Below are 25,513 nucleotides of genomic sequence, written 5' to 3' on the forward strand. Positions count from 1 at the left end.
GGGGAGGGCCCGGCCGGCCCCGCCCCCGGCGCCCGCCCTGCGCGGCCGGCCGAGCGGGCTTATGGCTCCGGCTCCCACGCCCCCGCTGCTGTCGCGGTCGCCGCAGCAGCCATGTACCCTGCGGGACCCCCGGCCGTTCCGGCCCCGCGCCGCGGTCACCGACCCCCGCCCGGACACCCCTTGCAACCGCCGCGGCCCCCCACGCCCGCTTCAGTCTCCGCCGCGCGGCCGCCGCCCCCCGCGCCCGGGCCGCGGCCCCGCGTCGCCGTGAAGATGGCCTTCCGCAAGGCCTACTCCATCAAGGATAAGCTGCAGGCCATCGAGCGCGTCAAGGGCGGCGAGCGGCAGGCCAGCGTGTGCCGCGACTTCGGCGTGCCCGGCGGCACGCTGCGCGGCTGGCTCAAGGACGAGCCCAAGCTGCGCTGGTTCCTGGAGCAGCTGGGCGGCGAGGTGGGCACGCAGCGCAAGAAGATGCGGCTGGCCAACGAGGAGGAGATCGACCGCGCCGTCTACTCGTGGTTCCTGGCGCTGCGCCAGCACGGCGTGCCGCTGTCGGGGCCGCTCATCCAGGCGCAGGCCGAGGCCTTTGCGCGCCAGATCTACGGGCCTGAATGCACCTTCAAGGCCAGCCACGGCTGGTTCTGGCGCTGGCAGAAGCGTCACGGCATCTCCAGCCAGCGCATCTACGGCGAGGCCGAGCCCGCGGCCGCCGGCCCCGCGCCTGGCCCGCCCGTCAAGCCGGAGCCTGCGCAGCCCACCCGCGCCGGGCCCCTGCCCGACCGCACCGCGCGTACCCCAGCCCCAGCCGAGGGCGGCTACGGCGACGAGCAGATCTACAACGCCAACGTCACGGGCCTCTACTGGAAGCTGCTCCCGGAGCAGGCCGCGCCCCCGGACGCGGGGGGCTGCGGCCGCCGCTGGCGGGGCGACCGGGTGACGGTCCTGCTGGCCGCTAACCTGACCGGCAGCCACAAGCTGAAGCCGCTCGTCATCGGGCAGCTGCCAGACCCGCCGAGCCTACGCCACCACAACCAGGACAAGTTCCCCGCCTCCTATCGCTACAGCCCCGATGCCTGGCTCAGCCGCCCGCTGCTGCGCGGCTGGTTCTTCGAGGAGTTCGTCCCGGGTGTCCGGCGCTACCTGCGCCGCAGCTGCCTGCAGCAGAGGGCCGTGCTGCTGGTGGCCCACCCGCCCTGCCCTAGCTCTGGGGCCAGGATGCCCGCCCTGGAGGAGAGCGAGGAGACCCGCAGGAGGTGCCGGCCCGAGCCCATCGGTCCCCCAGAGGAGCTGCAGACCCCCGACGGGGCCGTGCGAGTGCTGTTCCTGTGCAGGGGCAGTGGCCGGGCGCACATCCCCGCCCCCCTGGAGCAGGGAGTGGTGGCCGCATTCAAGCAGCTGTACAAGCGGGAGCTGCTGCGGCTGGCCGTGTCCTGCGCCGGGGGGTCCCCGCTGGACTTCATGCGCAGCTTCATGCTCAAGGACATGCTCTACCTGGCCGGCCTCTCCTGGGACCTGGTGCAGGCGGGCAGCATTGAGCGCTGCTGGCTGCTGGGCTTGCGGGCCGCCTTCGAGCCCCGGCCGGTGGAGGAATGTGCTGGGCAGCCTGCTGGCCAGGCCGAGGAGGCCGCGGAGCGCAGCAGGGTGCTCAGCGACCTCACGCACCTGGCAGCCCTGGCCTACAAGCGCCTGGCTCCTGAGGAGGTGGCCGAGTGGCTGCACCTAGATGATGATGGAGGGCTGCCCGATAGTGGCAGAGAGAACTGGGGCCCCAGCCGGCCTCCCGTGCTGGTGCCCGGGGGTCCCCTACTCCCCACCAGCCTACCCTCAGTGGTGGCAGGAGGAGCGGAGGAGGAGGAAGAGGCCGCTGTCCCCACCGCCGGGGAGGCTGTTCGGGGTCTGGAGACGGCGCTGCGGTGGCTGGAGACCCAGGACCCCCGGGAGGTGGGGCCGCTGAAATTGGTGCAGCTGCGCTCGCTCATCAGCACAGCCCGGAGGCTGGGGGGCATCGGGCCCTCGCCCACAGTCCCCGACGACAGGCTGTGACCAAGCCCACCCCGGCAGCCCCCAGTGGCCTTCCTCCTAAGGCACGTGGAGAGAGAGACAGACACAGAAACCCCGTCTTGCCTCGCCTCCCCTGGGGTGGCCCACCCCCAAGGCTCAGGGGTTGACAGGGATCCTGGCCTGGCTCGAGGGAGCCCTGTTGGTGCAGGGCCGGCCCCTCCACTGGCACCCCATCTGGTGTGGGGGTAGCTGGAAAAGAGGCCGCGGCCACCCACCCCTCCTTCCCAGGCAGGCCCACCCGTGGGGTTCTGCAGGCTCGGCCAGGCACCCTCCCATGTGGATCTGGCCCATACCACAGTGCTTAGCAGAGAGCAGGTAGCCATGGTCTCTCTCTGGCCTCCGTGGGGCTGCCCCCAGCCACGTTGCTGCCCCCAGCCCTCGTGGCCCAGCACTTGCTCTGGACAAGGGCCTGGTGTCCAGCCCCCGTGGACCACAGCCCTGTGGTCGTCCTAGCGGGAAGCACACCACTCGTCTTTGGTTTGGCGCATTGAGTCTGGTTTTTCCAGGTACTCTTCAGGCACCCAGGGCAGATGCTTGGGGGGCTGGGAAGGAAGGATGGGGCTTTGAGGTTCTGGGTGCAGCCAGGGGTGTAGATTTCTGTCCACTTGTGTTTTTTATCTTCCTTAAGGAAATGCCATTCCAAACAGCTCTCATCCCATGGGGTTGACGAGCACTAGACCTGGGCTCTGGTGATAGACCAACCACTGGGCCCCTGCCCCGCACCCCACCAGCCTTTGGAACCACGCCGTCTTCTCGGAGCAGCCCTGCAGCACCGCCAGCCAGGTCAGGACAACCCTCAGTGCCTTAGCTCCCCTCCAAGGCTGCCCGGCTCCTGGCATTGCCAGGGGCGTAGCCGAGGAGCCGTTTCCCACAGGCCGTGAATTAGGCTTCTGGGTGGCACAGCTTGAAAGGAGGCGGTGAGGGCGCCGTGTGACCCTTCAGCTCCCACACTGTTCTGCTGCTCCACTCAGCTCTAGATTGAGGACCCTGTTGGGGGCCTGAGGCTGAGACACCAGGTTTCCCAGGGGCTGCCCGGCAGAGATGCCCAGAGCCCTGGGGAGGGCTGGACTTCAGGCGCTGCTGCCTGCCTCGGTGCTCTGCCCTCCTCTTCACCTGCCCCTGCCTCCTGGTGGTCCTGGGCTGTGGAGGCCGTACCCAGGTGATGTGTTTGTGGGAGGGAAGGGCCGTGCACGGTGGCAGGGCCACGGGGGTGCCCCCAGAGCAAGGACGTCAGCTCTTCCTTGGAACCACCTGTAGTCAAAACCCCCACACTTGTACGTGTATGTGTCGGATGTGAAAGCTGAGGGATGGTGCGGAGGATTCCAGGAGAGAAGGGAGGCGTGGCCACCAGCCCCAGCTGAAGCCCCCACCTCACCTGCTGCCCTCATTCCGCTAGCAGCTGTGGCAGGCCTGCGCCAGGCACGTGCCTCTGGGCTCGGGATGTCTTGCATGTCACAGCATCAGGGACCCAGGCAAGAGCACCGGTTTGCCATGGCCAGCCTGCAGGGTCTCTGTCCTGCAGGGCCCTGTGAGGGGCAGACTCGGAGCCCAGGTGGGCGCCAGGCCAGGGTGGTCTCTGGTGGTGTCCTCGGTGCCACCCCTCTTGCCAGGTTCCTGGTCTCACCTTTGATCCTCTGTGTCTCGGGTCTGGGCAGGGGGGCTGTGGTTGATGTTGAGAACTGGGTGTCGGGACAGAGCCTCCTGCCTCGCTCCCTCTGGGGAACTGAGGCTGCACCCCAGAAGGCAGCTCTAGCCAGAGCCCGGCCCCAGATGGCAGCGCGGGAATGAGGCACAGCTCAGGCTGGTCTGGGCCTTGGGGCTGGGGACACCTCATGTGAGGGCCTCTGAAGTCCTCCTCCCTAGAGTGGGAGCAGGGCCCCCGAGTGCAGGCCCAGCTCCCGGGGATCAGCTCTGTGAACCATGGGGAGAACAGCTGAAGTGCCTTGCTGTGGTTACCGCTAGGCCTGAGGCATCTCAGCTACCAGGCTCTCCGCTCCTGTTCACCATCGTCTGCTGAACCCGTAAGGCAGCGAGGGTCACAAATTCCAAACCAGCAGCCCCCAGGCAGGATGTCAGGGCTGGGCTGGCAGGCTTGGAGGTGGGCAGAAAGCGCCGCCTGTGGCTTCTGCTGATACCAACCTAGCAAGGGGGTTGGGAGACTGATCCCAGCCATCTGAGGCCAGCCTTGCCTGAGGGGCCACACACCAGGGAACAAGCCCCCAGATGACAGCCGGACCACGGATGGAGCCTGGGTGAGGAAGGGGCCTTGCCAGTGTGGGGTTGGCCCCGTGCCTGTGCGCTGGAGAGCAGGTCAGGATCTCGGGGGCAGGGGCCTGGAGTGGGCTGTGGGGTGCTCGCTCTGTCAAGGTGCCCTTTCACAGCCAGCCTCACTTTATAATAAAGGCTGAACATGCCCACTTCACACCACCTCTGTCCCAGTCTTACTTTTGTAACTGCATCCAGCGCATGGCTCCAGAACACCATCTGAGAAGCAGGGAGGAATGGCAGTGGGCCCAGACGCCTCATGCGGACTGGCCACCTCGGGACAGGGCGCCAGCCTGGGCCCAGGGACTTTGTTGGCAGATGCATTGCTGAGGGGGGTGATGGGAGATGGAGTGGGAGCCCCGTCCACACCACCTGCTCGAGGCTGAGCCGAGGGCCTTGCTGATGGGCCTTTAGGCAGCAGAATTTGGTTTTATCCACCTCCAGTGAAACACTGATCGCTCCGTGCTATAGGTAGGACAGCATCTTTATTTCCATTTTAAAGGTTACAAAAAAAATAATAGGTGAAGAAACTGACTCGGGCTGACCCTTTTAACTAGTAGAAGGGCCGGGGTCAGACAAGCAGTCTCTGGCTGAAGGCCAGCTGGACACCGATGGCTGGAACTCAGGGAGGGGCTCGAGGCTGGGCGGCAGAGTGGGGGCAGCTGGTGGGTACGTCAGCCCTGTTCACAGACGCCCCTCAGCTGGCGGGTGGCAGGAAGGGGCTCCAGCACTCGGGCCTGCATGGGATGGGGAGGTCCCCCAACAAAGGCCCCACGTTTCTGGCTTTCCTGGCCGGTTGGTCCCTTCATGGACATTTTGAGAACCAAATCCTGCAGTCAGAGGCCAGGCCCCAGGACCCTCTAGGACTCCTGACTCAGGGAAGGGTCATCAGGGCCAGCTCTCCCTGCTCTGTTCCCTGCGGGCCAGGGCCCTTCCTCCCCGGCCTGCAGGGTAGAGGGGACCTGAGCAACCACAGAGAGGGGCGTGGCCTGCACCTACTTCCTGCTGAGCTCCCTGGCCCGACAGGTGGCAGCCTCCACAGCGCTCATGGCCGCAGCCCGCAGCCCGCCCTGCTCCAGAGCATGAAGCCCGTAGATGGTGGTGCCGCCTGGTGTGCACACGTCCGTCCGCAGCTGAGCCGGGTGCTGCCCCTTCTGCAAAAGCACTTTGGCTGTCCCCTGGGGAGAGTGATGTTGGGATGACTGACTGGGGGGGCGGTGCGGTGCTGGCAGCCCGTCTGCAGCTCAGGCCAGCTGGCCGCCTCCCCACGCTCCCAGAAGGTGTGCTAACTCTCCCCTTCCACACACTCCCCGGGCTGTGCAGCAGGGTCTCACCAGCAGGGTCTGGGCAGTGATGCGGTGGGCCAGGCCACTGGGCATGCCCATTTTGACGGCACCTTCGGCCAAGGCCTCGGAGAAGGCACACACCTGTAGCAGCAGGGATGGGGCAGGGGTCAAAGCTAGCCCTCCCTAGGACTCAGCACCCATCCTGGAGAAGGCTGGGAACCTTCAGAACAAGGCCTGGTGCACCAGCCACCAGAACCAAGGCCGGAGCCCAGAGGTCTGCCAAGAGGCCGGCCTCAACGGCCCAGGAAGACACTGACATGGGGTGGGCACACATGGGCAGCTGAGGACCAAGCGCGGATTCCTGGGGGAAGGGGCTGTTGCCCGGCCTTGGGAAGGACCCACTTTGTGGAGGGAGGGCTGCCCACCACACTCACAAAGGCTACGCCACTGCCGCTGAGGCTGGTGTGGACATCCACCTGGGCCTCAGGCACCTCCTCACACTGCCCGCAGGCCTCCAGCAGGGACCGCAGGAGCCGGGCCTCGCAGCTCCCAGCGTGGCGGCCCCGCGCCATCACCATGGCGCCCTCCTGGACGATGCAGGGCAGGTTGGGTGAGACCCTGAGCACCCGAGCCATTGGGGGCAGCAGCTGCCAGAGAGAAGCTGCAGTCAGTGAGGCCTGTGCTGGCCGGCAGAGAGACTCTGCTCCCCAACCCACCCATGCTGGCTTCCGGAAGGGCCGGGCCCCGGCTGCAGCCAGTCTGGGATGGCCAGGGTGGGAAGTCGAGTATGGTCAGCAGAGCCCAGCCTGGGGTCAGCGCCTTGGCCCCACCACACCCTCATGGGCTGCTCACCTCCTCTAGGGTGCTCAGGGACACCCCGGCGGCCACAGACACCAAGATGTGCTCAGTAGTGACCGCAGGAGCCACCTCCACCAGCACGGCCGGCAGGATGTGGGGCTTGGTGGCGAAGAAGACGAGGGAGCAGCTGTGCAGCACCTCCAGGTTGGAGTGGGTGGTCTGGCAGCCCATGGCCTACAGCAGGGACGCCGGGCCAGGCCTGTCAGCGGGCATCCTCCAGACCTCAGCCCTCCCTGCCGGCCCCCACTGCAGACGGCTCTATTCCCGGTGGCCAGCCCACCCATCCCTGCTCAGGACCCGACCTCAAGTGGGCCCTGATGGCAGCACGGCCTCAAGCCCTCTGACTCTGTGAGTGCCCATGACGTTCTTGCCCACCCAACACGCACACCCCTTTACCCCACCCTGGCCCTCCACGACCTTGACTTTTCTTCTGGCCTTTGACCTCCCCTTCCCCAGCCCAGGCCATCTCAAAACTTTAACCAAGTAAGCAGCACTTCCCTGGCCCCAAGGAGTGTCCGAGGGACAGGAACCAAGAGCCACCTGGGCGCTGCCCAGCTCACCTGGAAACGGCAGAGGTTCCTGTCGGAGGGCGCGCTGGCCAGCACGTGCTCAGCGTCCACTTTTCCTGGAGGGAAAGGCAAAGGATAGTGGGGGTGTCAGTGAGGAAGGCGGGGCGGTGGAGCAAGCCTGCTGGGTCTGCAAGTCTCTGAGGCTCAGCTACACCTGGGCCATCCTGAGCCTCTCTAGGAAGCCAGGAGCTCAGCGGGGCCGCTCCACTCGGCCGGGACCAGACCAGACCAGACAAGACCACCAGCCTCACTTGATTCTACCCCGCAGTCATCACCGCCTACTTGCTGCTGCTGCTGAGTCCAGACACATTGCTGGACACAGGGACCAGGAGTTTGCCTTGTCTTGTGAGGACACGGATAACAGAGACTGCTGCTTCTGGGAATGGGAAGGCTGGGGAGGGGGCATGGTGGGTACGGAGGCCCAGGGAGGGAGGGTCCCCGGTGAGGGTGAACCCTAGGAAGAGGGTGTGTCTATGGGTGTGTCTGTGCTGGGACATCCAAGCAGAGAATGCCTGTTCGGCAGAATCCTCTACAGGTCAGATTTCTACAAGGTCTAACAAGAAGGCAGAAATGTACCCCACAACCTGGACAGATGGTGGCAGCCACCGTGTGTTGCCTGCACTGTGTCAACACGAGCTCTATGGAGCTGGGGGTAGCAGGTAACACTCCAAGTTTTACAAGTAAACACCCGAGGCTTGCAATAAACTGCTTTCTGATGATTTTTATCTCTCTAGACTTTGACATAAAGCTAAAGGCAAAAAGCTAGTCCATAATCACCACATAAAGGATTCTAAATACTGTGGAGCACAATCAGGACAGCACCACCATTCCTGCTGTAGTTCAGTTCAGTCGTTCAGTCGTGTCCAACCCTGCAACCCCATGGACTGCAGCATGCCAGGCTTCCCTGTCCATCACCAACTCCTGGAGCTTGCTCAAACTCATGTCCATCAAGTCGGTGATGCCATCCAACCATCTCATCTTCTGTCATCCCCTTCTCCTCCTGCTTTCAATCTCTCCCAGCATCAGGGTCTTTTCCAAGGAAGTTCTTCGCATCAGGTGGCCAAAGTATTGGAGTTTCAGCTTCAGCATCAGTCCTTCCAATGAATATTCAGGACTGATTTCCTTTAGGATGGACTGGTTGGATCTCCTCGGAGTCCAAGGGACTCTCAAGAGTCTTCTCCAACACCACAGTTCAAAAGCATCAATTCTTTGGCGCTCAGCTTTCTTTATAGTCCAACTCTCACATCCATACATGACTACTGGAAAAACCATAGCTTTGACTAGATCGACCTTTGTTGGCAATGTCTCTGCTTTTTAATATGCTGTCTAGGTTGGTCATAGCTTTTCTTCCAAGGAGCAAGCGTCTTTTAATTTCATGGCTGCAGTCACCATCTGCAGTGATTTTGGAGCCAAAAGAAAATAAAGTCTATCACTGTTTCCATTGTTTCCCCATCTATTTGCCATAAAGTGATGGGACCGGATGCCATGATCTTCTCAATCAATGATTTTGCCTGTCCCAAACACTGGCAAGGTTTGGAGACATTTTTGGCTCTCACAACTGGGGATGTTACTGACCTCTTGTGGGGAGAAGCCATGGAAGGGAGCTAAACACCCTACAATGTGAAGGATGGAGGATGATCTGGCTCCAAATGTGCAGTGCCGGATACTAGGAGTGCCGCTGACAAACAAATCAAAAGAAGAGTCGTAGGCTCAGAGTGGTCAGGCAACTCGACCAAGGCACGAGATCTCACTCTAAGCTAGGACTGTCCAAAGAAATATCGCTCAACCCGTACATCACTTTACAATTTCTAGTAGTCATATTAAACCATCAGGAAAATACAAGTTTAATTATAATACATTTTGTTTAACCTAAGGTAGCCAAAATGTTACCCTTCCAACAGGTAATCAATATTAAAAATTACTAAGATACATTACTTTTTGTTTGTGTGCTAAATCTTCCAAACTGGGCTTATATGTTATTTTATGCACTCACAGTGAAATACCAGAGCACCTGACCTGCCTCCTGAGAAATCTGTACGCAGGTGAAGAAGCAACAGTTAGAACTGGACATGGAGCAACAGACTGGTTCCAAATCGGGAAAGGAGTACATCAAGGCTGTGTATTGTTACCCTACTTATTTAACTTATATGCAGAGTACGTAATGAGAAATGCCAGGCTGGATGAAGCACAAGCTGGAATCAAGATTGCCGGGAGGAATATTTATAACCTCAGATATGCAGATGACACCACCTTTAAGGCAAAAAGCAAAGAAGAACTAAAAAGCCTCTTGATGAAAGTGAAAGAGGAGAGTGAAAAAGTTGGCTTAAAACTCAATATTCAGAAAACTAAGATCATGGCATCTGGTCCCATCACATCATGGCAAATAGATGGGGAAACAATGGAAACAGTGACAGACTTTATTTTCTTGGGCTCCAAAATCACTGCAGATGGTGACTGCAGCCATAAAATTAAAAGACACTTGCTCCTTGAAAGAAAAGCTATGACCAACCTAGACAGCATATTAAAAAGCAGAGACATTGCCAACAAAGGTCGATCTAGTCAAAGCTATGGTTTTTCCAGTAGTCATGTATGGATGTGAGAGTTGGACTATAAAGAAAGCTGAGAGCTGAAGAATTGATGCTTTCAAACTGTGGTGTTGGAGAAGACTCTTGAGAGTCCCTTGGACTGCAAGGAAATCCAACCAGTCCATCCTAAAGGAAATCAGAATATTCATTGGAAGGACTGATGCTGAAGCTGAAACTCCAATACTTTGGCCACCTGATGCGAAGAACTGACTCATTTGAAAAGATCCTGACGCTGGGAAAGATTGAAGGTGGGAGAAGGGGACGACAGAGGATAAGATGGTTGGATGGCATCACCGACTCGATGGACATGAGTTTGAGCAAGCTCCAGGAGTTGGTGACGGACAGGGAAGCCTGGCGTGCTGCGGTCCATGGGGTCGCAAAGAGTCGGACGCGACTGAACTGATGCACTCACAGCGCATCCCAATTCCGACCGCCTCGCGGTTACCGTGCGGACAGCTGGCTCTGAGCCTCTTCACCACATTCCCTCCAGCCGCGCTCCCAGAAGAAACAGAGTCCGGAAAGGCAGAGTCCACGAGCCGCCCTGGCCCACGCCCGCCGGCGAGCTCCACCCTGGGGCCCCTGCGCCTAGGGCTCCACGCAGCTCGGGGATCCGCGGGGCAGGTGGGCACGGGACAGGCAGGCCCGCCCCTCCCACCACAGGCCGGTCTCGGACGCCCACTGGCCCCGAGCCCGGGGTCCCCACGAGCCCCACGCCCGTGGCGCCCCACCTGCTTGGATGAGGCCCTGCGCGATGGCCTCCGCCATGCGGCCCGCGCCCACGAAGCCCACTCTCCTCCTGCCGGACTCCTCCGCCGCCGCCGCCATCACGCCGCCGCGCCGCGCCCCACCCCCGCCCTCAGCTGCGCCAATGGGCTGCGCGGGCCTCACCTGCGCTCGTCCACTGGCTGCGGAGACCTCACGCTCCGCCCCCTTCCGGGGGGGGGGTCCGTGCGGGGGGCGGGGCGCCGCGAGGGGCGGGGCGCCGCGAGGGGCGGGGCGCCGCGCAAAGCGTCCGGTACACGAGGCTTTGGCCGGCTGCGTACCTGGGTACTTCCCTAGTGTGTGAATTTCGCAAATAGCAACTGGAGAGAGTCCATCTACAAGCGAAGGGTCGGAAAGGGTGGAGGCTGCTGTGGGATGGGGTCCCTCGCGGGGCCACTGGGAAAGCAATGATGGACACCGGCCAGCTGAGCTTCCAGGAGTGGGCAGCTGAGCAGATTCTGATGAAACTCCTGGCAGCCAGAATCCGGACTCCCGCTTATCACGAGCACAGGTCAGGCGCTAGCGAGTGGGACTCTGCCGGCCTCAGGCCGGTTTCTCTGGGTGGGAACAGCGCGCGCTGGTTCTGTTTGGAGCCTGTGAGGAGTCGGGTGTGGAGGACAAGGCTGCCTGGTCCGGGATTGTGGTCAGCTCTCTCCCAAGTTGCAGTGGGTCCGAGTGACAGCATAAAGTTGACGCAGCCAGTGGAACGTGGGAGCAGCGGTCAGCGGCTTTTCTGTTAAAGCTCCTCAGGCCAGCCTGGGTTTTGGTTTCTGAGAGCCTCTCAGGAAGCTATGTGGGGAGGCACGGGAGACCTTCCTGAGGTGTAGGTCCCCAGGATAGACCTAGCCTCTCTAGTTGGTCCTAAGGAAGAGTGTTTGGCTGGGGACAGGAAGAGGGGGAGGGTGGGTGTGGGGTGTGCTTGTAATTTTTTATTGACCTAGGAAAAATAAGCTAATACTACAGTTTTTAAGATTGCATTTTAAAAAGGTTATTTTCTTTAAACTCTGCTTTAGCACGTTCTTAATTCTTCAACCGGCTTCCCAGGTGGCTCAGGGGTAAAGAATCTCCCTGCGACACAGGAGATGCAGGTTCAATCCCAGGGTTAGCAAAATACCCTGGAGGAGGAAATGGCAACCCACTCCAGTATTCTTGCCTGGGAAATCCCAAGGACAGAGGAGCCTTGCGGGCTCCATGGGGTCACAAAAAGAGTGAGACACGAGTTAGCAACTAGAAAGTTCTTAAACAATGATAGTCCTTCACTCACTCAACGCTGTCCCTTCAGTGAGAAGCCCCCACTTTGGGGCTGGGAATGAAGGCCTCATAGCAGCGGAATGGACAGCCAAAGCCTTACCCTGCAGACCTGCCCTTCTATGATACATACACCCCACAAGGACACGCAACCACTATTAGTGTCCTGCCAGGCACGTCTGGGCCTTTCTGCTCCTGCCCCCTTGCTCATTGAGCTGATCCAAGCTCCAACTCAGGTGCCACCCCTGCCCATCTCCCTTAACCAGCAGACTCTTCATTCACAAATGGTTGGCGCCCAGGGGGTACACCATGAAGGCGGACCTGGTCCTGGAGCTCTGAGTCCTGGGGGTGGGGGAGGGGAGGAATTGCTGGAGAAGCAGGCAGGTGGGGTGGGCCTCAGAAAGGAATAAGCGTCTGGGCAGAGACTGAGAAGGTAGGGAGGCACTGACACTATTGGGGAGAGGAATGGGGTGATGACAAACACAGTGTGTGGTCAGCTGGACAGGGTGCAGAGGTCGCGACTGTGTGCCTGGCACGGGAGGACAGCTGACACTACCCAGATAAACAAAAGATGTCATGACTGTGCGGGCACACCAGTCACTGGTCCACAATCATGAAGAGGGGACCTGAGAAGGGGGTCCCAGAGCCAGGGTAGGTGCCTGGGCCCTGAGGGGGGCAGTCCCCCTATGGCCTGGAGGCTGGGCACCCACAGCACTGCCTGTCCGGCCAGGGAGCCAGTGGGTCAACCCATCTAAATCTTCCTGTTGAGGAAGGTGCCACTCACCTCCCTGCCCACCAGGCCCACTCCTGCGTGACACCTGTCACTGTCCACGGGAGAAGGACAGCCGGGCCCCAGCACCCAAGCTGCCACATGAGGGCTAGGGACATGAAGGGCCAAGTCAGGCTCATCTCTGCTGGGGCCCCAGGGGAGCCTGAACCAGCAGACCGACACTCTCCTCAGATCCTTCTGTGCCCGCTTGGCCTATCCAAACCCAGACCCGGCCTCTTCCCCCAAAGTCCTGGGAAGAAGCGAGGAGCCCTGGGGAATGCGGTTACCCAGGCTGCATGTGGCCGTGCAGGGAGAGGCTGGGCTCCGGCCACTGCGCTGGGACCACTGCAGGTGCCCTGCCCTTTGTCTCTACCCGCTGACAGCCCACCCTCTCCTGCCACCTGCCCACTCACCACTTCTCTGTGTCTCTGCCCACTGCCACCCTTCTGCCCCAGGGACAGATGGTCACCATGGCCCAGCAGCTCTTGGGGGCTGGCCGGGCTCAGGAGGTAGTGCTGGGGTGGGGACAGGGGTGGCTGGCACACAGGCCTGTGAAAATGCTCTTTATTGGCTCCCAGGGATCGGAAGCGGACACTCAGGGATGGTGTTGGGGAGCAGGGTGCTGGGCCTGGCTTCCCTGACGTGGGCGGAGGCCCCACCAGACAGTCACTGAGGCCTGCCTCGGCAGGCAGAGTGGAGCAGAGGCCACCATCAGGAGGGCAGGCGGTGCCCCTGGTTCCCAGCAGGTTCTGAGAGTAGCTGCCGCTGGGCGCTGCTGGCTGGGCGCTGGGGAGGTGGCGGCTTGGCTCCGGCCGCAGGCTTCACTTCCGGGCCTGCTCATAGTTGTCAGTGAACCAGGCACAGGTCTCCTTCACAGCTGCAGAGGCAGGCAGCTGAGGGCCAGGGCAGTCCTGACCACCCCGGAAGGAGGGGCAAGGACAGGGACCCAGGGAGTCCTGCCTCCGTGGTGAGGGCACGGAGGCCAAACCCGCAGAGCGTCCCCCCCGACCTGGCAGTGGGGAAGCTGAGGCCGGGGCAGGGGCAGTGGTGGCCCCCAGGAGAGGCCGGAAAGCCCTGAGGAACAGGGTGGGAGGCTCACCCTGCTTGAAGGGCGTGAACCGGAAGTCGGGCAGGTAGGCCCGCAGCTTGGCATTACTGGCCGTCTTCTTAAACTGCCCATCTGATTTGGTTGTATCAAACTGGGCACCTGGTCAAGGCCTCAGCACGAGGGGAAGCCCCGCCACCCCTCGCCTGCCCTCGAGCCTGGCCCAGCTTTCCCAGGAGGAGCCTCCAGGACACAGCCGCAGTGCCCCTACCCCCCCAGCCACCAGGGTGAGCGCCATGGAGGGTCAGGCCAGTCTCCTGCAGGGAGGCCCAGGGCACCCCAGCCTCCTACTAAAGGATACGGTGACCTCCCCATGGAAGTCCATGGCCTCCACCACGGCCTCAGCTGCCTCCTGGACGGACACCTCATCCTCCTCGCCCACTGTGGGGAGCCAGGGGCCAACGGCCGGGTCAGGCCCCCGCTGCCCAGCCCCCAGAAGTCCCCCCACTGCCCGGCTGGTGGGGGTGGGGGTTGGGCTGCTGGGTGCCCACCTGACAGGATGATGGGCTCCACCTCATCGTACTCCCGCAGGACCCAGATAAAGAGCCGGGCCAGGTCCTGCCAGTCAGATATCTGGGGTCAGAGGCCACCAGTGACAGCCCATGGGTGTGTGTCCCCTCTCCAGCCCAGGTCCCTCCCTTTGGGCAGCGGCCGGCCAGCTGTGCCCCAAGTCCCTCCTCCGGATGAGCTCAGAGCTACCCCAGCGACTCTCTTGGGGACAGGACCCTACAGGGCCCCAGCGAGGACGGGGGCAGCCTGGACCCCCCCCCTTCCCAGGCTCCTTCCCGCTGCCCACGGCCAGCACAGCGGCCCCAGGAGACGTTCTGGGGGACAGGCGTGCCCCCCTGTGGCACCAACCAGTGAGTAGATGAACTGCCTCCGGGGCCTCCCCGTGCCCCACACCATCAAGGCTGAGCCGCTGCCTGTGGGTCGGGAGGGCGGGTGTCAGAGAGGCTGTGGCAGCATCAGCCACCCCCCCTCCCCGGGCTGCGCCCCAGGGGCCCCCACAGGCAGCGGGCACTCACTCTTGGCCAGGTGCACCTTGTGGATGAGGCCAGGCAGCACGTGACCGTCCTCGATGCTGAAGTTGTCGTGGGGCCCGAAGACGTTGGTGGGGATGACGGCAGTGAAGGTGCAGCCGTGCTGCTGGAAGTAGGCCCTGCGGGGGCACAGCGTCCCCTCTGGCCCTCACCCTGGGGCCACTGGCCCATCCCACCCCAAGTCCCACCCCAGCTGAGGTCTGGGAGCCCTGCCGGGCCACCCCCTAGGCCCACCCAGGGCCCACCCACTGTGGGGCCCCCGAGCCCCCTTCCCCAGCCCTGGCTGGCCTCCGCCCATCGGGCACAGGAGGAGGACCTGTTCTGCACGTCGATCATCCTCTTGGCGTAAGAGTAGCCAAAATTGCTGCTGTGCGGTGGCCCGTTGTGAATCTGGGGGAGCAGAGGACCCGCTGCTTCTCAGCCCCGCCCCCAGGCCAGGCCCCACCCTGCCCAGGAGCCTCCCCTCACCATGGTCTCGTTGATAGGGTAGGTGGTCTTGTCTGGGAAGATGCAGGTGGACAGGCAGGAGACCACCTTGCGCACGCCCACCTCGAAGGCCGAGTGTAGCACATTATCATTGATGTGTATGTTTTTCCTCTGCGAGGGGGGGAAGCAGGGCTCAGGCCCCTCCAGGCAGGGTCCAAGGCCTCACCTGCTCCTCCAGCGACTGAAGTGGGGACGCACCCTGGAGGCCGCATCTGAGCCTGAGTTCCAACTACTCCCAGGGCCCACCCCCAGGACTGCAGGAGGGTCCGGGCCTGCCTCCCCTGAGGCTGCGGGAGGGCCTCGGAGGAGAGGGCTACACCCCAAGTTCAGGACTGAGCCCCACCCTCAGGGGCTGCTGAGGTAGTGCAGGAGCCCAGGGGGCCCAATCTGGCCCTGAGGCAGGGAGGAAGATGGGGCCCTTCCACACCCCAACCCCAGGAGCTCACCCCTGGCTCTACTGCTCAGTAGCAGTGAAGCCTTGGCCGGCCACACCCCTCCTCAGACCTCACTTCCCTCTCAGAGGACATGAGCTGGCCGGGGCATTTGGGTGGTCTGGGGAGAGGGAAGAGGTGGTGGTCAGGCAGCCCGCTGCGAAGGCTGTCGCTGAGACGAGGAGGACAGGCCCCCGTGCAGAATCTGGTCTAAGCTTCCACCATCCCAGGCCCAAAGCAGGGCTGAACCACACCAAGGCCAGTGGCAGAGACAGGGACAGCCCTCAGGGGCAAAGCCTGGCAGGGGCAGGACCCTGGGAGAGCCCAGCTCACACCTCTGCAGCCCAGGGTGCACCCCAGCAGGCTCAGTGCAGCTGGACCTCCTGGGAGCAGGAGTGTTTAGAGGCCCAGGAGGCAGGAAGCAGTTGGTGGGGTCACACAGCAAACGCTGGCTTCTCTCGGCTCACCCAAACTCCATTTACCTCTTGGGCTTTCCCTATTGGGCCAAATGTCCCCCAGCCTACCTGTGTGCCCCTCTGCCTACAGCCCAAGCATGGGGCCCTGGGTGCCCTTGGGGCTGCCCCACCTGCTGGGCCAAGCCCTGACCCTCAGGAGCTTCCTGGGGACAGAACAAGAGCTTGGGAAGCTGGTCAGAAAGCCCCCAGAATCCGGGATCCTAGCTCCCAGTGCTCACAGGGGCCCTCCCTTACCCAGAAGTCCAAATTGTATTTGATATTCCGGAACAGGCCCCCCACCATTGCAGCAAGATGGATGACGTGTGTGGGCTGGACCTGTTCAAACAGTGCTCGCGTCTGTGCAGCATCCCTGTGGGGAAGCCAGGCCGTCAGGGGCTGCTCGGAGGGCCAAGGGAACGAGCACCCTGGCTCAAGGCACTGGGGGCAGGAGCCAGGCAGGGCCAAAGGCGGGAGGGGCTGCCAAAAGGGAAAGTGACCAGGCCAGGCCCTGGCTGGTAGGAGAGTGTGGGCTTCCAGGAAGAGAAAGGAGGAAATTTGCCCAGGAGCAAAGCTGTGCACACCCTGGCCAGGCCAGCCACCTGGCAGGGAGGCCCCGGATGTGAGGCCCCACCAGGGACAAGGCTGGCCCGGAGCTCTCAGTCTGGAGAGGGCACAGTGGGGGTGCTCCAGGGATGGGTGGACTCACGTGAGATCGGCATCCTTGGAGGAGACAAACACCCAGTCCTCTCCAGGCAGCCTGGCCCCATCTTCTACTACCTTCTGGATGGCTCTGCCCACCAGCCCTGAGCCCCCAGTCACTAGGATCCGCCTGGTCCCCTGAGGATCGCACATGGTGGCTTCACCTGTAGGGCCAAATGGTGTGAGGCTGAGGCCATCCGCTCCCATCCCATAGAACCGCACTCCCCTGAGCGGCCCCAGCCCAGGGTCACTGCCCCTAGCACTGGGGCACAGTATGAGGTCACCAGGCCGGGGAGACTGCCTGCTGGGGACCAGGCAGGCCCAGCTAGCCTGAGCCATCCGCTCCTCTCAGCCCTGTTCCCCAGGGAGCCCTGTGCCTAGAGCTGCACAGGGCCCCTGGGGCTACCACTCAGCCCAGAGAACCAGGCTCTGCCCTTCGGGCCCAACCCCGACCCCCACTGGGCCAAGAAAGAGAACATTTGGCTCCTCTCTGGCTCACAAGAGGGGAGGCAGCCAACCTTGGGTCTGGGGCTTTCTGGCCAAAGTCCATATGCTACTGACCGCGGGAAGGGGCGGCGCCTGTGTTTGCCGCCCAGTGCCCACCCATGTCCAGCTGGTCCCAGCTAGCCTAGGAAAGCCTGGTTCCTTCCGGGCAGGTAGAGCTTCTGGCTACCTGGAGAAATGGACAGGCCTCAGGGCGCCACCACCTCGGAGGGCCCTATCCCGGGGGCTGGAAATCTGCTCAGGCAGCTATCGAAGGACTTTGAACTTCCCGATGCAGAGCCCCACGGGCAGCCCGGACCAGAGGGGACCCTGCCCGGACATTCTGCTGCTGCTGATGGCGCGGGCAGTGTAGCAGCAGGCCCTGGGGTAGACGCTACCGCCACCAGGCCCCTCCCACGTTTCCCCAGGCGCTTCCCAAGCCCTCCACCCCTGGACCCACCGCTAAGCCCACTCGCACAGTGCAGTTGGGCCGCCTTCCGTGCTTCCTGGTCTGTCCCACGCCCCCAGTTGCCAGCACCCTTCAGGCATTTCTGGTTGTCACGGAGCACCCAAGGTCCAGGCCCCGGCTCGCCTCGCCACGCCACTCCCCTCCTCCTGAGGTCCCCTCAGCGCCCCTCGCCTTCTCACCTGCGCCTTATCCCAACTGCCCGCAGAGCCGCTTCCGGCGCTGGCTGAGCGCCCAGCCACGCGCCGGGACCAGCGGGAGCGGGCAGGACCAAGTCGGGCCCTCCCGCGGCACTCTGGGAAGTGGAGTCCTCGAGGGCCGCCCCGGGCGCTGCTGGGACATGAAGTCCAGAGCCGCGCAGTAACCTGGGAAATGTAGTTCCCGTCGGCTCCGCCTCTCCTAGGCAGATCACGACTAGCCTGTAACCCCGACCGTTGCCGGCGGTGGGGCGGTGGGAGAGGACGCGGGGCTGCGCATCTCCGAAAGCCCGCAGGCTCTGGACGGAGGATTAGCGGCAGGGCCAAAGACTATTCTGAAAACGGAGGAGCTGCAGCTGCTCGGTGCTTTCCTAGAGTAAAAAGTGCATTTGTGAGAAGCAACTGCAACAGTTACTATATTCGGGACACTGAGGGGGGCAGTATATAAAATACACTTTAATAAATACACTAAAAAGACAAACACATTTCACGAGATTATTAATAGCAGAAGATCGCTTGGGGGCCACTGCTGTAGTTCAGGTAATAAGGACTCAGAAGTTTACTGACTGAAGCAACATCAAGTTGGAAGAATTAAAAGGATTCCTGCTTCATTGGCTAGGCAGGCTAAGGGAAGAAGTTAGGTACAAGGCCTGGTGTGATGGTTGGTGTCAACTGGTTGCGTGTCAACTTGGCCAGCTTGTAGCACCCAGTGATTCACACACAAATCTAGGTGCTTCCAGTGAAGATACTTCATAGACGGTAGCATCTTAGATCAGGTGACTTTAAGAAAACTAGACTTTCCTTGATAATGTGGGTCTCATTCATTCAGGAGGCTTCCCAGGTGGTACAGTGGTAAAGAATCCAACTGCCAATTTAGGAGGCACAGTTTTGATTCCTGGGTTGGGAAGATCCCCTAGAGCAGGAAATGGCAACCCACTCCAGTATTCTTGCATAGGAAATCCCATGGACAGAGGAGCCTGGTGGGCTACAGTCCAGGGGGTCGCAAAGAGCTGGACACGACTGAGTGACTGAGCACATCCATTCAGTTGAAAAGCCTTCAGAGCAAAATTGAAGTTTCACTGAAAGAAAAGACATTCTACTTCAAGACTGGAGCATCAGCTCCTGCCTGTGAGTTCTAGCCTGCCAGCCTATCCTACAAACTTCAGACTTGCAAGCCCCCCAGTCATGTAAGTCAGTCCCTCGAAATACATCTATATCTACTCATCTATATATACATATATGTATTTGTTATATATATAGTTTGGGTTTCTGTCTAGGGCACTGCAAGTATGGTGAATGGAATTTTCACCAAGGGAAGTAAAGAGCTGGAATAAAAGCAACTGTAAACTGAATCCAGCAGCATAGTAAAAGGATTATACACATGACTAAGTGGGATTTATTTCTGCAATGCAAGGGATGGTTCCATTTAAAAAAAAAAATCAAATACACCACATTCATAGAAAAACAAAAATGATCTCAGCTGATGCAGATAAAGCATTTGATAAAGTCTAACACTCTTTCATGATAAGAACACTCAACAAACCAGGAACAGAAGAGAACTTCCTCAACTTAACCAAGGGCATTTATGAAAAACCCACAATTAACATCACACTCCTTCAACATCCCAAAGGAAATCAGTCCTGAATATTCATTGGAAGTACTGATGCTGAAGCTGAAACTCCAATACTTTGGCCACCTGATGAGACAAGTCAACTCATTAGAAAAGACCCCGATGCTGGGAAAGATTGAAGGCAGGAGGAGAAGGGGATGACGGAGGATGAGATGGTTGGATGGCATCACTGACTTGATGGACATGAGTTTGAGCAAGCTCTGGGAGATGGTGAAGGACAGGGAAGCTTGGTGTGCTGCAGTCCATGGGGTCACAAAGAGTTGCACACGACTGAACAACAATGTCATACTCAATGAATGAAAGACTAAAAGCTTTCCCCTTAAGGTAAGAAATTAAACAAGAATGTTCATTTTTGCCACTTCTGCTCAAAATTGTACTGGAACTTCTGGCCAGAGTGACTGGGCAAGAAAAAGAAAAACAACAAGGCACCCAGACTGATAGCACCACTGTGACTTCCTACAATGGATCCTGGGAAGTGCTGCAAACCGAAGGGGAGGTACTTTTACAAAAAGAAAGGAGGATGGATTCAGGATGGGCTGAAACAAGTTATGTTCATTACAGTCCACCCCTTGATGACCCAATATCCACATCAGTACATTTTCTCAAAAAGCAGTTTCAAAGTTTCCATCCATCCATCCCAACATGTTGTAATTATTACATAGCTCTCAAGCTGCTCCCTCCTGCACCACAAAGGAACATCATCCAGCATCTCTTCATTAATTGCATCCTGTTTCATCCAGTGTTTCTGACCCATGTCTTCTTTATCTCTGACAAGACTCCATCATATTTTTTGCATCTAATGAACTTAATTTGAATTTAACTATTGCTATCACACCCTAGGAAGAAAGAGGTAAAGGGAAAAGAAAGGAAATAAGCTTTAAAATTTGACTCTAGGACTTCCTTGGCAGCCCAGTGGTTAAGACTCTGGACTTCCACTACAGGGGGCTCAGGGAACTAAGATCCTACACTCCCTGAGGCACAGTCAAAATAAATAAATAAAACATGGTGACACATTAAGGAAATAAATATGGAAAGAGCTGCAGTCTTTGTTAATTAAAGTCTGGGGCAAGCTTATTTTTTCCTGCTGGTGATCTACTTCTTTTTCCTGGGTGTTTGTGTTTCAGTCATTTCATGAGACTTCATGTTCTCTGTTTTTTCTTAGCGAACAATCAGGTCTTTCAGTGTCAAGACCAGGCACTCCTTTAGTTGAAGAAGGTTTTCTTCTGCTACAGCTTTGAATCTAGATAGTCTGGGTGAAACACTGTGGGAAACACCCAAATACCCCCTTTTCATTGTCAGTTTACCAAGTTCCTTTGAGTCAAAATAAAACTGGTTATATTTTTCTCTTATTTTATTTTGGCTGCACTGCACATAATGTGGGATCTTAGTTACCTGACCAGGGATCAAACCCATACCCCCTACAATGGAAGCCTAGAGTCTTAACCACTGGACTGTCAGGGAAGTCCCATATTTTACTTTATGTTTATATATCTTTATATTTCCTCAAATGATCATGTATTGCTTCTGTAATTAAGTTATTTAATCTGTCTGCAGGAAAATGGCTGAGCACATTTAGTTTCACTAGACTTGTGACACTCAGCCTCTAAGCAGTGAAAGGAATGCCAAGAGTTCAGTGGATGGTCACAAAGGCACAGCCTCCCCCTGCCTGCCCCCTGATGCTTGGCCAGTGCTTGCCAACTAACCTTCTTCCTAAAGATATCCTGTGTTTCGTGACCACTGGCTTCTTTTATACCTGTTTTCTCATATTTCCACCATGTGTTTTAAATCTGCATGGATGAACTGGCTGGAAAAAAGAACACTCCAAATGACATGCACCCTCTTAATGTTTCATATGGCCTGTCAAGCAGAGTCGGCATGCAGGAAAGCAGAGTCGGCATGCAGGAAGGTGAAGCTGAGTGAGCAAAGCCACAGCGCCAACAGCAAGGGCTGAGCTGCCCAAGATGGAACACTCACATCCTGCTCAACAAATCAGCATCTGAAAACAACCAGTCAGGACCAAATGACGACCAGAGTTATGTGACCTTCTCCTGGTGCTCAGGGCTGCTGTATGATGGAAGATTGATTATCCAAAAGTTCGGTAGCCCATCTGGATTTCAAAGGCATTTAGAACCCACCTATGATGCAAATAAACCGAAGACCTACATTTTAAATTTCAGAAATAAAATTTGGATGCACCTGAAAATAGTAACTTTCAAAGCATCAATTTGTCCACAGACGTCTCACAGCTACACTGAATTCAGCAGGCTACCAGGTCCTGCTGGCTGGGGCAGGCAGGCCTGGGCTACCCCTTGTTGTGGGAAGGACCTGAAATGCACAGGTTGATCTCCGGTGGAGAAACAATCCAGTGCCTCGTGCTGGTCTCGCTCTGCGCTGCGCCACGTGTCCAGGACATCCTTCTGGAGCCCTCCTTGCAGCAGCAGCCAGCCCCAAGCTCCCCCCACCAGTGGCTGCTTAGCTTACAGAGATCCACGCAGCCTGGCTGCACAGGTGCGATTTCTGATGAGTTCGAAAGCTAGACTTCCAGATGAAGCTCTTCCCGCACCTTGAGCACCGGAACGGCCTCTCTCGGGTGTGGATCCGCTGGTGCTGGGCGAGGAGAGTGCTGTAACTGAAGGGCTTCCCACACCACTGGCACCCGAAAGGCTTCTCGCCGCTGTGGACGCGCTGGTGGCGGTGCAGCGTGGAGAGCCGCGTGAAGGCGCGGCCGCACTGCCCGCAGGTGTGCGGCTTCTGGCTAGCGTGCGCGCTGCGGTGCTGCGCCAGGTGCGAGCGCTGGCTGAACGCGCGGCCGCACTCCCCGCACGCGTGCGGCTTCTCACCACTGTGCGTGGCCCGGTGTCTCACCAGGCGCGAGAGGTATCGGAAGGTCTTGGCGCACGTTTCGCACGTGTGGGCTATCTGCCCTTTAGCGTTTGTCTCGCGGCTACAGAAAAGGTCGGGTCCCCATTTACCGCCTTTCTGGGCCCCTTCTCCTTTGGAGATGGTCCAGAAGGTTCCATGTGATGGTCTCTCCTGGATAAGGAAGTTCTCCAGGTTCCCTAGCCTGCCCTCCTGCCCAGGGACTTCTCTGCAGACCGGTTTTGGCGGCTCACCCCCGGAGAAGCTTCCAGATGCTCCTCCTGGAGGCTCTGCAGCTGGAGTCATTGTCACCCTTGCAGTCACCTGTTTACACAAAGACCCCTGGGTGGAATCTGAAACAGAGAAAGGGCCCACGTGTTACCTTGTTTAAGAAGGTCCACCTGGGCCCCCCTCTGTGCCCAAAAGTATCAACCACCTGCTGGCCCTCTCCACCTGCTGGCCCTCTCCACGAGGTGTCTCACAGGTGAGTCCAGGCTCACTGGCTGTGTGCATGTGCTCAACTCCTTCATGGACCTTCCTCTCATATGTCCCAACTTTTTCTCTCCACCTTTTTCTAGTTGAGATCTGTAGCTGAGGCTGCCAGCACCTTACACCAAGCCCCCGCCTCCCTGGGATTCCGGCCCTGCTGCAGCAGACAGTTCTGAGAGCTCCGCCTGCCAGTATCCTCTGGGGCACGCATGCCTCTGTCTTAGCCGGAGGTCTGCACTGCCAACCCATGGTGCAGACAGGTACCACCCCAGGGGCGGGGACCAAGGACAAGTGTCCCCATCCCTCGCTCTGATGGACAATCCCAGATGCCTCCTGCAGCCTCTCACCGGTCACGGTCCTAGAGCTGTGGTGCTCCACACGCTGGCAGTGGCAGCTCTGTACTGACTTTTCTCTCCTCTCTCTTCCTGCTTTCTCTTGCCTGCTTCCAAAAATTATTGCCTTCCAAATACACATCTATACCTGAAACTCTAAGGCTCTACACTCAGGAAACCCAAAGGACTGGAACTGGCCCTCAGGAAGGGTTTCTGGGACGATGCCCTCGCTGCTCAGACGTCCACAGGTGTCCAGTGCAGGGATGAGGTGTCACAGTTGGACTGCAGGACACCCAGTAGGTGTGCAGAGAGGTGGAGAACTGGATGGTATGAGGAACTCCCTACATTTGCTGCCAGAAGTGATGCTGTGAGGAGGACAGAAGTTCCCATTTAATGGCAGGTGGGCAGATACTTCCAGATCATGCCAAGGTCACCAGGGGCCACTGCTACCTGTGGCCAGCAGCAGTTCTGGGAAGCGGGATGTCTGGCTTGACTGATGTTAAGTGTTCTGGCCCTCAACCTTATGCCAAGGGCATTATTTGGAGCCTAAGACCCATGATGCTGAGAACCAGCCCCAATTTTCATGACTTGAGCCAAGAGCCTCCCCCCAGCTCTGGCTGGTTTGGTTGGGTTTTCAGTTCCTTGCAACTGAGGATTCTAACTGATAGTTCATCCCATGGGGCTGTTGGGGGAGAAAGGGAACCACAATTTGTTAAGCTTAACGGTGCTGGGCTCCCAGAAAATTGTCCTTAATCTGCAATGAGGGGGAAGGGCAACAACCACAGCCTTTACCCCTTCACCATTAACTGGCTGCCTGTTTTCAACAGATGGGTGTCCATGTGCCTGGGTAAGGACACCAAGGGACAAGCCAACAAGAGTGCACTTTATGACTGTGTGACTGTCCTTTTGTCCGGCTGTTCACAACACTGGCTGTGTATGCTGAGTGCAAATACTGAACAAGCGGACACCTGTGGCTCCTCTCACTCACCCACGCCGCCACCTCCTGCAGTCTCTGCTTCCTGGGCCCCCAGCAGGTCTGAGCCCCAGGGCTCCCTTCCTTGCTCCAGCTGGGAGATCAGATCTGGTTTGGATCCTGGAACTCCTACCCGAGAGGAGAGAGGAAACGGGTGAACTGAAGTGCTAGGGCACGCTTGGCTTCCTGCCCCAGAGGCATTCTGGAACTGGGGGGTTAGCTGGCCCCACGATGCAGGCTCTAAAACATGGGGTCTCCCCAGAAGGTTGAGGTGGGTGGGGAGCAGGGCAGGGATGAGGACTCAACAGAGGCCCACCTCTGTGAGAGACGCGGACACCTCTAGTCTCCAGGCAGCAAAGTACTGGCAGAGGCCCTGCCCCGGGGACGGGTCCAGAGACTCCACCTGTCACCTGTCACCTGGGAGCAGAATGCCCCACCTCTGTCCCAGAGTCACAGCCAGCCTGGCCCCTCTGGGATCCCACCTCAGCTCTGAGGGGGGCTGGGGGTGGGGAGAAGGGAAGGGCTGCGGCTGAATCACCTCACCCAGAGAGACCAGGTTCCTGTAAGTCTCCAGCATCACGTCTCTATACAACGTCCTCTGCCCAGCGTCCAGACGTGCCCCTTCTTCCTGGGTGAAGTGCACGGCCACGTCCCCAAAAGTCAGGAAGCCCTGAAACAACAATGGTTCTGCCCATGGGGTCAGCACATCAGGATTCAACGCGGAGGAGGCAGATGGCTCACCAGCAGGCATGTGGGACGCCTGGACTCCATCTCAAGGTACCCTGCCTGCCAGCGAACCCCTAACGACAACCGTCAACCCAACCAATCAGCCTGGTCTCGTTTCTCTCCACCCTCCGTACCCCAACCTGCTCCCTACCGCCTTTCCGCAGCCTCCGGAGACCCTGGGGAACAACGCGGAGGGGCAGGGAAGCCCCTGTGAGGCCCCCAGTCCTGGAGAGGATCTGGGACTCAAGGTTCCAAGTGAAGCGGGCTCCGAGGAAAGATCTTCTGGGAAGCAAGGAGCCCAGGTCCCGGGGGCAGGCGCGCTCACCTGGCGCCAGGCGGCCGGGGGGCTGCCCGCCATGCCGGCTCCCAGTCCCTCCGCGGCGAAGGCGGCGGCGGCAGGGCGGCCTGCAGACAGGAGAAAAGGCAGGGGACGGCGGCGGGCCTGGGGCTCCGGATCCAGCCCCAGCGCTGCAGCGACTCCAGCTCACAGGCCGGCCGGGACAGGGGCCTCGCGAGGACGCAGAGGCTTTGCGTTAAGGTGAGCACCCGGGCTCGCTGGTCAACCATAATAGAAGAGGACCGCTGGATGGGCGCCGCGCGGGCAGACTGGAGAAGCCCGCTCACACCTTGTCCCGCCCGCCTGCGGCGAGGCTGTAGCTACCGGTCGGCTCGGCTGGCAGAAGCTCCCGGCTCGGCCCCGCCTGCCTTTGTCTCCACAGGTCCCGCCCCCCGCGGCCCT

The 25,513-nt window shown here is 59.4% G+C and overlaps 4 protein-coding genes and 1 long non-coding RNA gene across 24 annotated transcripts; 2 read left to right on the top strand and 3 right to left on the bottom strand.

The window, feature by feature from the left end:
* Positions 1-27: 27 nt before the first annotated feature.
* On the top strand, positions 28-4,488 carry TIGD5 (tigger transposable element derived 5). Its single transcript, XM_081497090.1, has 2 exons — positions 28-2,567; positions 2,690-4,488. The coding sequence occupies exon 1, from the start codon at positions 112-114 to the stop codon at positions 2,041-2,043; it is 1,932 nt and encodes a 643-aa protein (XP_081353216.1). The 5' UTR covers positions 28-111; the 3' UTR covers positions 2,044-2,567; positions 2,690-4,488.
* A 304-nt stretch (positions 4,489-4,792) lies between these two features.
* Positions 4,793-10,470, bottom strand: PYCR3 (pyrroline-5-carboxylate reductase 3). Of its 3 annotated transcripts, XM_081497099.1 has the most exons (7): positions 10,353-10,470; positions 7,031-7,095; positions 6,465-6,644; positions 6,047-6,259; positions 5,661-5,753; positions 5,326-5,504; positions 4,793-5,063 (listed from the first exon to the last, which is right to left on the bottom strand). In XM_081497099.1, exons 1-7 carry the CDS (start codon positions 10,447-10,449, stop codon positions 5,024-5,026), a joined length of 867 nt encoding a protein of 288 aa, XP_081353225.1. In that variant the 5' UTR covers positions 10,450-10,470; the 3' UTR covers positions 4,793-5,023. The 3 variants fall into 3 exon arrangements, with proteins under 3 accessions (XP_081353225.1, XP_081353228.1, XP_081353227.1); XM_081497102.1 differs by lacking the exon at positions 4,793-5,063 and having other exon boundaries at positions 5,232-5,504; positions 6,047-6,199; XM_081497101.1 differs by lacking the exon at positions 4,793-5,063 and having other exon boundaries at positions 5,232-5,504.
* Positions 10,471-10,605: 135 nt separating this feature from the next.
* LOC145509139 (uncharacterized) lies at positions 10,606-20,261 on the top strand. The gene is made up of 2 exons (XR_014055876.1): positions 10,606-10,897; positions 18,721-20,261. It is a non-coding gene; the product is annotated as an uncharacterized LOC145509139 (long non-coding RNA).
* Positions 12,954-17,815, bottom strand: GFUS (GDP-L-fucose synthase). 12 transcript variants are annotated; one of them, XM_081497113.1, is made up of 11 exons: positions 17,751-17,815; positions 16,627-16,783; positions 16,176-16,290; positions 15,017-15,145; positions 14,865-14,938; positions 14,534-14,667; positions 14,367-14,431; positions 14,000-14,066; positions 13,810-13,889; positions 13,503-13,602; positions 12,954-13,272 (listed from the first exon to the last, which is right to left on the bottom strand). In XM_081497113.1, exons 2-11 carry the CDS (start codon positions 16,770-16,772, stop codon positions 13,250-13,252), a joined length of 933 nt encoding a protein of 310 aa, XP_081353239.1. In that variant the 5' UTR covers positions 16,773-16,783; positions 17,751-17,815; the 3' UTR covers positions 12,954-13,249. The 12 variants fall into 12 exon arrangements, with proteins under 12 accessions (XP_081353239.1, XP_081353237.1, XP_081353240.1 ...); XM_081497111.1 differs by having other exon boundaries at positions 12,954-13,280; XM_081497114.1 differs by having other exon boundaries at positions 17,563-17,815.
* LOC145509137 (zinc finger protein 688-like) lies at positions 18,021-25,473 on the bottom strand. Of its 7 annotated transcripts, none has more exons than XR_014055873.1 (6): positions 25,100-25,473; positions 24,592-24,718; positions 24,064-24,177; positions 21,959-22,607; positions 21,370-21,530; positions 19,139-20,231 (listed from the first exon to the last, which is right to left on the bottom strand). XR_014055873.1 is itself a non-coding variant. In XM_081497107.1 (5 exons), exons 1-5 carry the CDS (start codon positions 25,130-25,132, stop codon positions 18,077-18,079), a joined length of 1,065 nt encoding a protein of 354 aa, XP_081353233.1. In that variant the 5' UTR covers positions 25,133-25,473; the 3' UTR covers positions 18,021-18,076. The 7 variants fall into 7 exon arrangements, 3 of the variants coding, with proteins under 3 accessions (XP_081353233.1, XP_081353236.1, XP_081353234.1); XR_014055875.1 differs by lacking the exon at positions 21,370-21,530 and adding an exon at positions 21,099-21,199 and having other exon boundaries at positions 24,592-24,735; XR_014055874.1 differs by lacking the exon at positions 19,139-20,231 and adding an exon at positions 23,091-23,440 and having other exon boundaries at positions 21,231-21,391; positions 21,592-22,607; positions 24,587-24,718.
* Between the last annotated feature and the right edge of the window lie 40 nt (positions 25,474-25,513).

This window comes from Giraffa tippelskirchi, chromosome 6 (assembly GCF_054371585.1).
Source record: "Giraffa tippelskirchi isolate mGirTip1 chromosome 6, T2T-mGirTip1v1.2.pri, whole genome shotgun sequence".
In the NCBI taxonomy this organism is placed as follows: Eukaryota; Metazoa; Chordata; class Mammalia; order Artiodactyla; family Giraffidae; genus Giraffa; species Giraffa tippelskirchi.